Source organism: Heteronotia binoei, chromosome 2 (assembly GCF_032191835.1).
Source record: "Heteronotia binoei isolate CCM8104 ecotype False Entrance Well chromosome 2, APGP_CSIRO_Hbin_v1, whole genome shotgun sequence".
Classification (NCBI taxonomy): Eukaryota; Metazoa; Chordata; class Lepidosauria; order Squamata; family Gekkonidae; genus Heteronotia; species Heteronotia binoei.
This window is the reverse complement of record NC_083224.1, coordinates 135,367,049-135,382,537: the sequence shown is the minus strand read 5'-3', so window position 1 is coordinate 135,382,537 and position 15,489 is coordinate 135,367,049. Positions and strand designations below refer to the sequence as shown.

At 44.7% G+C, this 15,489-nt stretch overlaps 1 protein-coding gene across 3 annotated transcripts in view; it reads left to right on the top strand.

Annotated features, from left to right (window-relative positions):
• Positions 1 to 15,489, top strand: part of ADGRL4 (adhesion G protein-coupled receptor L4) — a 167,558-nt gene that overhangs the window by 111,046 nt on the left and 41,023 nt on the right. For 2 of the 3 annotated variants that reach the window (XM_060232084.1, XM_060232083.1), the window contains exons 11-13: positions 1,888 to 2,088; positions 4,042 to 4,262; positions 14,458 to 14,524. The exons of the other annotated variant lie outside the window; for it this stretch is intronic. In XM_060232084.1, the coding sequence (XP_060088067.1) occupies positions 1,888 to 2,088; positions 4,042 to 4,262; positions 14,458 to 14,524 (489 nt within the window). The remainder of the gene's footprint in view (positions 1 to 1,887; positions 2,089 to 4,041; positions 4,263 to 14,457; positions 14,525 to 15,489) is intronic. 3 annotated transcript variants of the gene reach the window in all.

The following is a 15,489-nucleotide window of genomic DNA, read 5'->3' as shown; positions in this document are numbered from 1 at the left end:
GGATCTTTTCCACTTTTGATTTGAAGTACTGTTTCCACCTCTGTCACCTGGTTCCATCACTTTTCCTCGATGAGCCAGTACACAATGGAATAAGTCTTCAGAATTAAATACTTTCATAGTTAGATTGTCCCTGATCTTTACCTTTCCAGAATCTCTCAATAATCCATCATAACAATATGATGCACATATTTCTCTTATATGATCATTGCTGCCTACTCTAAGAGATGCGTAAACAGTTCACCCATGTTTATGCTTGGTACTAAACTGTTGTATAGTTCCTAAAGTACTTTATTATATTTGTATAACACATCCTTTCAGCAAAATACTGACTGCTGTTCTCATTTTACCATCTGAGAATGATCTGAGCAGAGGTGGGACACAGGAACTGGAGGTAAAGGATAGACTGGAAAATTTACTCCAGGTAGCAAATGGCAGCAAGGAAGGGCTTGGTTGTGTGATGTATTTGTATTCTAGGACTGCTATCCTCCAGGTGATATCTCAGAATTATTGCTGATCTCCAGACTGCAGAGATCCATTTCCCTGAAGAAAATGGCATTATAATCTGCTGACTTTCCTCCCCTCCAAAAATGCTGTCCTCCCCAAGATTCAACTCAAAATACGCTCCAGGATTTTCCTAATCTGAAATTGGCAACTCTATGCACACAACCCCACCTCCATCACTGCAGTCAGCACTTGGATGCATCTGATGCAGATATGATCAAGGGACAGACTATTAGATCACCTTCTTTCCTCTTTCTTTCTTTTTCTTTTTTTGTATTTTTGTATTTTTTGTGTGTGCCTGCACCTGGAAGTCATGTTGACCTCTGGTGACTGACCCCTACTGGGGACCTGGAGGATATTCAGGGAGGTGGCTGAATAAGTCTTCCCCCACCTCCAGACTGGGTATTTCAAGAACAGTCTCCTATCCAACTACTAACCACAGTTCACCCTGCTTAGCTTCTGAGATCTGACAAGATCAGGCTTGCCTGGGCTATTCAGGACAGGGCACTGTCTTCTTTCTTGAACTACAGTGGATCTGTCATGCTGGGATAGACATGGTCTCCTGGTGGGGAAAGCCAGTCAGCTACTGAAGATTCAAGGAAGTTCAGTGTGAGCAACAGATGGAAGTTTCACAATACCTTATAGACTGAAACGTATGACATTAAAAACTAATATTAGGGACTAACCTGCACTTAACTATCATGAAAAGCAATTATATATCAATCAAATGCATGAACTTTTGGGACATATGGTGGGTTGGATTCAACCTTTTTCTACTGATGAAAAGGAGAAAGGGGTCTCCTTTGACAACCAAAAAGGCTATGGTAGGGCTCATGGGACCTGAATGAACTAAAGCCATATGGAACAGAGGTTGAAATTGGCCAAGATGGGGCAAAAAAAAAAAAATGGCCAAGATGGAGCAACAACAACAAAAAAAAACCCCTGGTTGGATCCAACCCAGTGTTTCTGCTCTTCTCTCGCTGTACTAGATAATATGCACTATCACCTTTGAAGATGCTGATCATCTGTTAAGCAGTAGAAAGATGGCAGGGCATCTCCTTTTCTGCTTCCCAAGTGAACAGTATTGACCTGTTGAAAATAAAATTTTCTTACCCACAACATTTGGCTCATGGTCTGCAGCTACATACAATAAATATTGGATAACAGCCAATTTCTTGATTTTTTTCAAAGCATAATACCTGGCATAGGAAACAATCTTACTGAAATTATTTATAAATTCGTACCATGTTCCTACTATGATTATGCAAAAAATACAAAGGCTTGTACGAGTGAAGGGATAGAAATCCAATACTCTATTATCAAATAAAGTTTTAAAGAAATTATTGAACCTTTTCTTTTCAGTATTATATTATATTTCCCCCCTAGGATGTCAAGGATTATATTCTTACAAGAATCACTCAGCTAGGAATAATTATCTCGTTGATTTGCCTCTCCATGTGCATTTTCACATTCTGGTTCTTCAGTGAAATACAAAGTACAAGAACAACAATTCATAAAAATCTCTGTTGCTGTCTTTTCCTGGCAGAGCTTATTTTTCTTGTTGGGATTAACATGAACACTAATCAGGTGTGTGTACTTTCCTTGTTGTTTCTTCATTTGAAATACAAAAAACAAATGTATGCGTTATCCTGCCATTATCAAATGTGAATATAGCATTTTCTAGTCTTAATATGAATGCTGACATTTGAGTTTACACACAGCCAGTTGTGTGGGAATTTAAAAGTCTCTTCTAAGGATTCCAGGCAATCAATGATGGACACCTTAATGAAGGACGCTGGAGGCATGGTATTAGTTTTGTTTAAAGGCAAATGTTCCAGCGGGGGGAAAAAACCTAACCGGTCCAACAGGAATTATGCGGATTTATTCTTTCTGGCTCAAGTGTATAAGAATGCTGCTTATATATAGTTCTGAAGTGCTTTTGTGATTTTATCTCATTGTAAACAGTATCACTACTGCAATTTTCAGTATGCTGAATATTATATATTTATTCATTTAAATCAGCTACCCTGAGGATCAAGGAATTCAGGGATTGTTATGTAGCTGCACCAACTATTTAATGGACAAGGTGGGAAGCAGGTGGTGAAACTCTCAGAAAGGTTCAGGAGCTGTGCTCCTGTGATCTCCTGCTGACTCCGAGGGCTATAGCTCAGTCACTGTGCAGCTAGGTCAGTCTAATGTCAGTGGTGGTAGATGCCACTACACAACTGGTCTGAGCCAGACCTAGTGGTAGAGGTCTCCACACAACTAGACCCAGTCCAACCAATACTGCAACTGGGCCCAGGCCAGCCTACGCAATGGCCTTTGTACGGCTGGACTTGACTCAACAGTGACAGTCACCACACAACTTGGTCAGGGTGCAGCTTTTCCTGGGGACAGATTGCCAGGGTAAGGGAAGGAAGGAAGGAAAGCTTGAGAGAGAAGCTGATGAAGGTAGTTATGGGGGCTATCAAAGAGAGGAAATAGGATATACATGCATATACATGCTTGAGCTGTTGATTTAAACTATAATGGTTGAACTGTGCTGTGTAAACTGCCATGAGTCTAAAGAAAGTGGGATAGATATATATATGTATATATCCCACTTTTCCTTTAGACTCATTTGAGTTTACACACAGATATATATATATAAGTTGGATATTATATATATATATATATACATACACACACACACACACACACACACACACCACTTTTCCTTTAGACTCATGGCAGTTTACACAGCACAGTTCAACCATTAAACAGAACAGATCAAGCATGTATATGCATGTATATCCTATTTCCTCTTTCCTTTCTTTGATAGCACCCATAGCTTTTTCCTGCTTCCTTCCCACCCAACTACCTTCATCAGCTTCTCTCTCAAGCTTTCCCTCCTTCCCTTACCCTGGCAATCTGTCCCCAAGAAAAGCTGCACCCTGGCCAAGTTATGTGGTGACTGTCACTGCTGAGTCAGGTCCAGCCGTACAAAGGCCATTGAGTAGGCTGGCCTGGGCCCAGTTGCAGTATTGGTTGGACTGGGTCTCATTGTGTGAAGATCTCTACCACTAGGTCTGGCTCAGACCAGTTGTGTAGTGGCATCCACCACCACTGCCATTAGACTGACCTAGTTGCACAGTGACTGCTTTCATTGGCTTGTCCTTGGCAACTTCTGCTCCATCAGGGAGCATGACAGAGATGGGACTCTCTCAAAGGTTTTGTGCAAGTACATCCCCACCCCCAACTCCAAGTGTGTTATTTGTTGCAAAATGTATATGATTAGCAGGGACAGTTGATATACAAATGGACTTACACATGCACGGCTGATAAGAAATGGCTTGATTCAAAATAACTGAATATGTGTGGTGTTTTTTCCCATGTATTTACAGAAAAGTAATGTGAAATATGGATATTTTTGTACTGAGAAAAAAAATCTCAGTGGAACGGGTTTTCTTTTATACCAGTTTCAATTCTTTTAAAAAGAGTTTGACATACACAAAGTATTTTATGTTATTCACTTACTTTGCTTTCTGTTTGCTCTTTTAGTTATTCTGTTCAATCACCGCAGGATTACTTCATTACTTCCTCTTAGCTGCCTTTGCATGGATGTGCATTGAAGGCATTCACCTTTACCTGATAGTTGTTGGAGTAATATACAATAAAGGATTCCTTCACAAGAATTTTTATATCTTTGGCTATGTGAGCCCAGCAGTGGTTGTTGGAATTTCTGCTGCACTAGGATACAAATATTATAGAAGAACTGATGTGTAAGCCATTGTTTTATATGTTGCCATTCATTATGGATAGTTTTGAAATAGCATTTTCTTCAGGAATGTGTTAGCTGAAACATATTTTATGATTGCAAAACTTGGTATCACACATTATTCTGTTTTACAGTGGGTTGTCCATATATTTTTGTACATACTTTAGTGTGTGAACTTTATTTATTTTATACTTATCACTGTTCCTCCAAAGAGTTCAAACATAACCCTGCTGTCACTGATCTATGTCACATTTGTGAGATACTCCTGTGTTGACTCCCATGTCAGAAACTGCTGTGTATGTTCCTATCATCTTTCTGTTTTTATACATGGCTTGTCCCATAGCTAAGTGCTCTGTTTCCTCTTGTCTCTAATTTACATTGTGAGGGAGTTTCTCACGTTTCAAACTATCTCTATAGCATTTTTCTCAAGCAACACTTGGCGGCACTGACAACCACCATGTATTGCTTGTCCGTTCTGTTTGATGATTGGCTGCAGCTGATTTGCCTGTCTCTATCATCTTTCTGCAGCAGGGAGAACAAAAGCTCCACCCATCATCAATATTCCCACTAACCACCATCACCTGCCCTTGCATACGTTGGCCCCCCAACAATGAACACCTCTCAGAGCCAATGATGAGGGGGCTGAGAAAAGCATGGAACGCTGCATTTATTCAGAATTAAGTCAAACCTATGTATTTATTCAGAAGAAAACCCCATGATAAGCTGCTCATAGGTAGCCTAACATGGAAGTAACTCTTCCCAAAATGAACCCTTCCCAAATCCAATGATCTATGTATTGGGAAGAGCCCAGCATCATTATTTACTCCAAAGTAACTCAATCTTCTGTGTGCTTCCTCAGAAGAAAGCTCTGAGATGATTGGGGAGCTTGCTCAAGAGTAAAACCTACTGATAGGATTTACTTCCAAGTAGGTCTATCCATGAGATAGAGTGGCACACCCTCCCTTCCTCAGGAGTCACTTGCCAGTCAGCAGCAGTTGGGGGAGCTTCTTCAAAGGAGACCTGTCCGGGAGCTAGGTCAGAGCTCCCAACCCCCCTCCCCCCACCACCCAGCCTTGGGCTCCCCAATCAACAATGTTGGAATGGGGAGAAGTGGGAGTAAAGAGACACTGCCTCCTTCCCCATTATCCTGCAGGCAATATGCCAGCCACCCAGGCAATCCCACCTTTCTTAAGTCTGGAAAGGTGAGCCAGCCACTGCCAGGCCTCTCAGGCTGAGGAAGGTGGCCAGGCAGGCAGTGGAGGGTAGGTCTTCTTGTGAGGAAAGGGAGCCAGCCAGGTGGGGTCATCGGCACTGCCCCCACTGTGACCCCTGAGCCCTGAAGGGTCCTCCAAAGTGTCATTTGCACACCATGGGGTTGGGGAAGTGTCTACATCCAGGTTCTTTGAATATTGCTGTGCCTCCTTGTGAGTAAATCTCACTGACTTCTGTCACAGCATAATTCTACGCACTTGGGAGCAAGTATCATTGGAAATGGTGGGAGGTGCTTCTGAAGGAACTCACCGTAACTGGGATTGTGAAGATATTTCCCACAAACAAGATATAGGATAGGTCTAAGCTTTAGCATTTCTCTTTCAACTAATGCCGAGCTCCTAGTGTGTGTGTGTAAAAGCAACCTGCCCGAGGTGCATGAGGAATACAGGTAGATCATTCTTTTTCTTTTAAAGGCACACACCCAGCACTCCTCCTGAACTGAGTTGTTCATACACTACCTGCTGACCTCCCAGGGTAGGACTGATAATAATCTAACTCCCAAACATTGCCTGACAATAAGGGAAGGAGTTAGGAGGAAGGAGTCCATAAATGGCCAAGGCAGTCCATCCTTGGTGACAACTGGGTGCTTTTATGCCATCAGTCAATGTGAAATCAAAAGACCTTGTTACCCAGTGGCCCCTCTAAAACAGATTAAACAATGGGTTGGTCTGAGCAGTGGCCAGGTTCACCCTGGCTATAGTAGCACCATAGCATGGAATGGTTGAGACTGGAGACTTTGGTTGCCAGATTCTTAAATCTACTTCCCATTCCTGTGCAACTCCCTTTGTAGATTCAATAACAGTCTGATGCAACTGCCAGCTTGGCCTGGCTATGAGTTCACCAGACCTGCAGCCTGCAACATCTGGGATAGGAGATTGGGTTGCCAACTTTTTATCTAGCCCCCTGCTCCTCTGCAACTTTCTTTTTCAGCTTCAATACTAGGTTTGTCTGAGCAGCTGCCAGTTTGCTCTGACTAGGTCTTTGCACTGATCTGCAGTGGCTGCAACAGGAGACTTGGGTTACCAACTTTTTTATCTAGTTCCTGCTCCTGCATGTTCAAATGTGGCTTACTTGGATATACATAGAACATTAACACATAATACAGGCTATCGAATACATTAATTTATTAGAAATTTGGGCGATTGCAATACTAAAATCATACAGTATTCACAAACAGGGCCTTATTTAAACTGACATGTTTTGGCCAACTGGTTGCCAGGAACATTTTTGAGGAGTGAAGGCAAACCCATTCCCTGCCCCAGGTTCTACATCACTGAGCTTGTGGGAGGGGTGTGCAGAGGGGTGGATGGGGAGTGACAACTGCCATTCCTGCCCTGGTATTTCAAGGCAGGAATACCAAAGGGCAACTTTTCCCTCCTAAATTGTAAACTCAGAAAAAAGCTAACTTTTGCTGTGAAACAAACCAACAGAGCAAAGGAAAAGAAGGTTTCCCCCTATCCTTCCTTTGCAAAGTCTTTGTAACCCTCCCCCCCCCACGCCCCTGCCTCCAGCATAGAGTGCTTCCTTGTTCATCAGCCAAGGTTTATACTGTGATAACACAGTATGCTGTGCTTATTGATTCCTCTTCTGCATTCTAAAATGGGAAAGTGATCTCCTTTCGCCTCATATCTATGGATTCTTCTTTTTTGAATACTCCTGTTTGGTAAATCCTTTGGACTTAGGAGGGATTGCAGGGTGAGGAAGAGTTGTAAACACCAACACCCCTCCCTCCCACCCCACCCCCCACACACACCTTGCACATTCTTTGATAAATCTCCAGCACCCCTACTACTGGATATTAGAGAAAGGAATGCAGCTGGCTTCATTGATTTGCCAGTCCAACCCACCCTCTGCTCCCCATACTTCCCCCACTCTGCCCTGCATATGTTGTCAGGGCAAAGAAAACAGACAGCTCACATTTGGATGTGTTTACCCATTGATGAACTACCTCACCCCCCCCCCCCACACACACACACACCCCTTCCGCCAGACTTTCCAGCTCCTAGTTTTGTGTTGTTTTCAAAAACCCCTTCCCTACTCCCACAGAGCTGGAAATAACCTATCTGTCCAGAATGTGAAGGGATGGGAGTTTTCTTTAATGAATCCATTGGCCACCCAGCATACTTAATTGCAAAAGTGTGGATTTGAAGATCCCCCTTCTCCAAGCAGGAAACAGAAGGGCGATTTGGTGCTAGGTAGGCTAGAGACAATTCCTGGAGCCTTTGGGTTGGAAACACAGGTCTGATAAAAGTCTTTGCATAAAGGAGGAACAACTTTGAACAGTTTTGTTCACCACTTGGCTCTTACCCCTCCCCCCTGAAAATACAAATTGTTGGAAAAGAGGAGTCACCTGGAGATACCTAACACCAAATACCTTAGTACCTCTGTATGCTCAGGCATTGCATAACTATGGTTGGCAATTGAAGAGGCTTCCTGCTCTTCAACAGGCAAGAGAGAAAGAACAAAAGAAAATAAAAAGTTTTTTCCCCCCCTTCACTTGGAAAGTCTGTGCACCCCACCCCCACCCCCCCACCCCCCGCCAGCTCTGGCGAGCATAAAGTGCTACTTCATCAGGCTTAACTTTTCTGGGGAGGGGGGGGGAGATTTTTTAAAAGGACACTTTCTCCCTCTGTATATTTCCCCAGTGGGAGAAGGAGCATGCTTGCAAGCCCAGCTGCTATGTTCTGCTAACTTGCAAAGGGGAGGGCACTGTCTGGGGTGGGGGGGTGGCAAAGGGGCAATGGGTGATTTTGGGGAGAAGGGCTGCTCACATCCATGGGGGCTGCACTAAACACCATTCACACAAGCACAACGAATACCCCCCAACCATTCCAAAAACACTCATTATCAGGGCCAGCACACCCCAGTAGGTGGCCAGGTAAGCGGCCACTTAGGGAGCCACCTGGCCACAGGAGTGGCCATGCACCCTGCCACCCCATTGCCCCCTCCCTGCTATGCTTACCCTTGCCACTGCCTGTGCAGGAGTGCTGCAGCCATGTGGGTGGGCAGTGGCGGAGAAGCACTGGAGGCAGCAAGGGAAGGCAGGCTCTGAGGAGCACACATGTCACCCCGCCATTCTCACCATTCTGAGTCTGTGCTAAGCACAGACCTTGTGGGAAGGCGAGAATGGTGCAGTGGTGTGTGCATGTGCTTCTCGGAGCCTGCCTTCCCTTGCCACACCACCCTGCCATCTCAGGAGCAGGGGGGGTGAGGGTGTAGGGCACCAGAAACCCTGGTGCCAGGCCTGCTCAGCACCACACTTATGCTCAAACTGAAATGCTGTGAGCGATGCTTTTATTAGCCAGCAGTGTCAATGGCTACAGCACATGCTTGTGGGAATTGCAGCTGAATGGGGAGACAGATTGAAAACAAAGAATGGGGGAGGGGGAGAGTTATAGGGACTGAAGACACAAGAAACCCCCTCATGTTTTCACATTCAATTAATTCTAGATCAAAGCAAAGAGGGCCAACTAATTATTGGAAAACCAGAAGCAAGATATCCCAGGGCAAAGGGGGTGCAGCACTGGATCTGGCCCAGGTCGGTGTAAAACCAAATTTTGCTCCAGGATAAATGCAGGGGCAAATGCGGTTTCAGTATAAAATGAAATACCAGGACCAGGAGTCACCCCAGAGCATCTCACCAATGTGAAAAGGACCATTGTCGCCTTTGGATTATGTTGATATACTTTTAGGAGAGAGTGGATAGCTGTCAATTCTCTAGCAATGAAAGTTTACAAATGATTAGCACTGCAGCTGTTGCCATTGCTCACCATTTGTTCTGAAAACCCACCAGTTAATTAAAAAACATGTTCAAGAGATAGGCAGAAGTGGTGGAGGCCAGAAAGTCACCATCTGGGACTGTTGTTTCACTTTACTAGATTGAACAATTTGTCATGCTATTTCTTTTAAATATCTGTATTTCTTATGGTTCCTGATTTATCAGCTGTTTATTCACCTTCTTAACGTCCCTCCTCTACTGAAGCTCATCTCTTGTCTTAATCAAGTTGTCTCTTCTTTTTTACAATTTTACCTTTTCCTCTTGCAGAACCCTTTATACTGAAAGGATCTAAAACATTTATCTCAGATTTAACTGAGGGTATCCTGAGCTGTGGAAGAGACTATGGTTCAATGCAGAAAGTCACAGGTTCAATCCCAGTTAGAAGGATCAGCTAGTAGGTGACATGGAATACATCTGTCTGAAATTCCAGAAAGCTCTTGTCTGTCATAATGGACAAAACTGACCTCGATGAACCAATGGTTTGAACTCAGTAGAAGGCAGTTTATGTGATAATATGAGATAAAAATGTGGTAAATGGCTTTGTGAAATAGACCGAGAGAGTAATTGGTGCAAGACCACCCAGAGAGCTTTATTGCTAGAGGAGGCAGTTGAATCCAGGTCTCTTACTTGTCCATCCTTCTAAACACTGTACCACATGTCTCTCAACTCACTCTCTTTCTGTCTTTTAAACAATAATGGGACCAATAACAAACTGTACATCAGCTAACCTTTGAGCCTCAGATCTCTGCCTCTCATGTTTTGCTCCACAGCTTGACAAGGTGTAGCAGATGCCAGTACAGGTTCCACTGAAGATGTTGATACATTGTGTTTTTAAAATGTTTTGTACTTTTGTGTAGTTGGATTGAAAGTATCATTAATGGTAGACAACAAACACAGCAGTACTCATTCACCAGGTATAAAATTATCTGTCTTTAGTAGGTTGCCCTTTTACAGCCAGTGTGGGTGGGGAAGGGATAAGCTGAAGAGAAGCTTAGGCTGGAGAATTTCACTAACTTCACCTCACTTCATCTCATGGTCCGCTTACTACCCCAACTTGGGGGGACTTGGGCAGCTTCATGGGATATGTGAGAAAGGAAACCACCAATGAAAAAAACTACTACAGGCTATTGTCCCACTATGTACCTGCTTTCTGTCCTCTAGCTTGTTGAGGCTAAAAGACAGAAGCAAGTCAGCCTTACAGGACCTTACAGTCTTAAAGGACTAGCCAGGCAATGCATCTACGAGAGAAGTCAAAATTGAGACCTTAATAGGACATCTGTTAACAGCTGCTGCTGCATTTTCCTCTCCTATCAGGCAACTGGGACTATACCATGCAAAAATACATTTCTTGTCTCCCACTAGGGGAAGATCACTGACACTGGGTACAGCTTTCTTGGGTCTCTTGGGGGGGGGGGGGAGAGAGAGGTTGGAAACTTTTAAAAAATAAACAAGTAAAATAAACATCAGTGACAGTGGCGTAGCTAGGGCTTTCGGGGCCCGGGGCCCAAGATTTATGTGGGCCCCCCTACGTGTGTGCACGCCGCCGGAAACAGGAAGTGACGTCACTTCCGGTGACGGCAAGCCACCGCCGGAAACAGGAAGTGACATCACTTCCTGTGACATCATCCCCCCCCCCGCGCCACCTGCCGGAAACGGGAAGTGACATCACTTCCTGTGACATCACTTCCCCCAAATGACATCATTTCCCCCAAATGCCACTGCCGGAAACAGGAAGTGACTTCACAGCACTTCCTGTGACGTCCCCAACAATCCCCCAAATATCACCGCCGGAAACAATTTTGTTCTCAAATCCTGTATATACTTCATCAGTATATGGGATAAGGCACTTTCTCAACTGTGCTGCATAATGCAGCCTATTTATTTTGTCCTGTTTGCTCTGTTGGCTCTATCTGCGCCACCTTCATCACTGTCACTAATAACACAGGTCAAGATGCAGGACAGGAACCCGGAAGTGACCGACAGGCTGCTTCAGCGGGCCGCTGCGCCGCCCCCCTGGGTCCCACAACGATGGGACCGATGCCACAGGGACGGGCTCGAAACACTCTATAACCCCTCAAAAGAACAGCAGTCTAGCTCGCTTCCCCCGAGCCCTGCCGCCATAAGCCTCAAGGGGGCTCATTTTGCGGCATCTCCCGGCAGGAGGGTGGCATCCGCACGGGACACATATCAAATGAAAGAGGGGGCGCAGGGCTATCAGAAACAGCCGGCGGAGGGAGTCGGGAGACCACCCCACTGGGGGATCCACACCCCGAAAGTGATGAAGGTGGCGCAGATAGAGCCAACAGAGCAAACAGGACAAAATAAATAGGCTGCATTATGCAGCACAGTTGAGAAAGTGCCTTATCCCATATACTGATGAAGTAAATACAGGATCTGAGAACAAAATTGCACCAGAAGACACAAACACAAAGCTCCCTTACACTGAATCAGTGCTTGGGTCCACCAAAGTCAGTATTGTCCACTCCAGTCACAAACACAAAGCTCCCTTACACTGAATCAGTGCTTGGGTCCACCAAAGTCAGTATTGTCACATAAGAACATAAGAGAAGCCATGTTGGATCAGGCCAATGGCCCATCCAGTCCAACACTCTGCGTCACATAAGAACATAACAGAAGCCCTGTTGGATCAGGCCAGTGGCCCATCCAGTCCAACACTCTGCATCACATAAGAACATAAGAGAAGCCCTGTTGGATCAGGCCAGTGGCCCATCCAGTCCAACACTCTGTGTCACATAAGAACATAAGAGAAGCCCTGTTGGATCAGGCCAGTGGCCCATCCAGTCCAACACTCTGCATCACATAAGAACATAAGAGAAGCCCTGTTGGATCAGGCCAGTGGCCCATCCAGTCCAACACTCTGTGTCACATAAGAACATAAGAGAAGCCCTGTTGGATCAGGCCAGTGGCCCATTCAGTCCAACACTCTGTGTCACATAAGAACATAAGGAGGGAGGGAGGGAGGGAGGGAGGGAAGGAAGGAAGGAAGGAAGGAAGGAAGGAAGGAACTTCTGGCACCAGCAAAAACAAATGCAATTTGGAAGAGCCATAATTCATTGCATACAGTTCATAAACAGATAGGTGGCAGAGCTGCTCCCCTTTTAGGCTTTCTGTTGAAAAGGCAGGCAGGCAGGAATGGGGGAACTCACACTGACCCTCCCACAATAGCCAGCTGCCACCACCTCCCGCCCCAGGATTGCTACCTCAAGCAGCCTTCCATATGCCAGTTGAGTCCCCTGCTCTTTCTTTTCATTTTGAGTTTGTATTCATTTTCAATCTTTTTTAAAAAATTCAGCTACACTATTGATATAAGCATGCATAAAAATAAAAAGGAGGGGGTATTGTGATGCCAGCAATGATGATAGAACCCTCCCTTGAAAATCCTGATTATTTAAGGCATGTGTGGAAGAAAACAAACTGACTCCACAACTGTGAAAAGGCAGAGGGAGGGCAGATGTGCAAAAAAAAATCCCATGTCCAAAACTATTCCAGTTTTTGTGGATTGACTGCCAAGAAAATCAGGAGTAAATCAAGCATGTGGAAAAGCCCTTTATCCTCACACCCTGATACAAAATAAATGAATGAACATTTGTAAAGGATATATTCATGTAGCATTTACTGCAAATCTCTTTACAATACAGGAAGCAGTCCTTGCTGAGTTTGTGCATAGTAGATTGTGGGGGCTGGAATGATCGTAGAAGCAGTAGAGTTGGGGGGGGGGGTGTGGTCAGTAGTACAGCATGTGCTTTGGATGCAGAACATCCCAGGTTCAGTGGCTGGCATCTCCAGTTAAGAGAGTCAGATATCAGAGGATGAGGAAGAGCTTTGGTGGAGATCCTGCCAGAGTAGACAATGAGGATGTTGGCAGACCAACAGTCTGGCTCAGTATAAGGCAGCTTCATATGCTCAGTATGAGTATAAACTAACTTGAGCAATTGAACAATTTGGCATTCTCACAGTGAACACAGCATTGGATGTGTGTGTGTGTGTGTGTGTGTGTGTGTGTGTGTGTGTGAGAGAGAGAGAGAGAGAGAGAGAGCGCATTCTAAATCATATGGGACTGTAGTTCTAACTCAGCTCTAAATTCTTCAGCCTACCTCTATAGAGCAGTGCATTTCTCTTAAGGGTTAGTCAGAAGCTGCAGAAAGGATTGATTGTGGTAAAGATATGAATCTTGGAATTGGTAGGCACAGAACTTTCAGAAGTGCATGGAGCCACAGTAACTTGACCACGCTTCCCCAGTTCTTACCTGCTTCCAGGGCGGCGGCGGCGAGGGCGGCCCAGGCGGCAGCCCCCAGCCCCAAGGACAAGACCCTCCCCCCGCCACGGGAGAAGCCCGAGGAGGCTGGTGCGCATGCTGCCGCATGCGCGCCTTCAGTCTGAGGCGAGGGAGCGACGACTCCGAGCGAGAGAGGAGAAAAGCGACGGACGCGGGCGGCGCGCCTTTCCCGCGCTTTGCTTAATGCTTTCAATTGTGTGAGTGAGTGACTGAGGGGGAAAAAAGGGGGAGGGGGGAAGGGAAGGGAACGAGGAGCCCTGCGTGCGCGCGCCGCTCCCCACCCCCTTCTTCCGCCGTGCGCGCGCGCTCCCCCTCACGCTGTCGGGCGCCGCAGGCACTTCCATTCTTTTTCTCCCCCCCCCCCTTTCAGCGCAGGCGCAGCAATGTCACGGCCATTGTTTTGGGGGCCCCCTTGCCAACGCGTGGACCCCCAGACCTGGGGCGGGCCGCCCTTCCCGCCCCCCCCTCTCTACGCGTCTGATCAGTGAGACACTAGACAAAAAGGCTAATTCAAGCAATATTCAAGTAATATTGTCAGTCAGAGACTGTTGGCCTTCCACAGAAAACAAGTAACTGGGAGAGTAAACAGATATGGGAAATTTATAGCAGCTAACATAGTGGGATTGAATCTCTGGAATCATATGTTTATGAGGAATTCGACACTTTGGTGCTTATCAACCAATTTGAACTGCTCTGATCAATGGTATTAGTGGCTTCCTTTGCCACTTCCTGTCTGATCCATGGGGCTCTCAGACAGAGAAAAGGGGGGCATTAAGCTTGAGTTCCATCCATGTATGTTGACAGATAATCTTTAAACACATTTCAAGGAATTATGTGATGTTTACTTTTCAGATGTTGGCTCAGTACAAAGAATAATTTTATATGGAGTTTTATAGGACCAGCATGCCTAATAATTCTTGTAAGTATGCTTTTTTCTTTTTTATTGGAGTACATAAAATTGATAATAAAAATGTTTAATAATATCTGACCCATTGACAGCCTACCTATGAGTGCTAATTATATGGCAAAATTAACTATTTTAGACGTTTTCCACTAGCCTCTCTAAAATATATTTATCTTATATATTCCTAAATACTTTATCTATCTGGAAGACATATGTTTAACTAATATTTCAGATGAGGAACTATTTATCTCAGTGTTATGGCTTCAAGGAAGAGAATTCTCTGTAGCAGTTCAAGTATGTGAGATGTAGCATCTTTACATGTCAGTGACATCTCTAAAGAACTCAGCAGGGGGTGTACACAGACATTGTGCCAGGAGACAGATAATCTGGTATTTCAAATGCTGAGTTACTTAACGTTTTATCTGTGATCGCTCATCTTTGAAGATTAGGCTGTCATCCTTATGATTTTATCATTCTTGTGTACCCTGCCATCATCAAGGCTATTTTAAACAAAATTGCGACATCAGAGACAAGAACCCACTATTTCACACAGGCAGGCAAGCGAAGAATTGATAGCCCTATATTTTTGCTGGGAAAAGGAGCCCTTTTAATTTCTACTGGAAATATTTTGAGGCTTGATCTTGTTGGTGTCATGCTATATATGATACCACACACACACACACCCCTGGCTATATCAAGAAGTTTCCTACATGTTGCAAAGTTACACAAGTAAAAACAGAGATCAAATAAGAGTGTTAAAAAGGCAGATTCACTGGTGCAGCAGGTTAGATGAGTAGGCAGTTCCAAAGAATGCACAGACACTCATATATAGTAGTATTAATTTTTAAATACCTGTTCAAAAGTTTTTAAGTGATTAATCAGTATTAAGCCTTCTCAGGGGTCGTTTTGTAGAAAAATAGGTGGTGGAGCTCATCCAGGGATTGTTATGGAACTGCAATACTATTCAATGGACAAGGAGG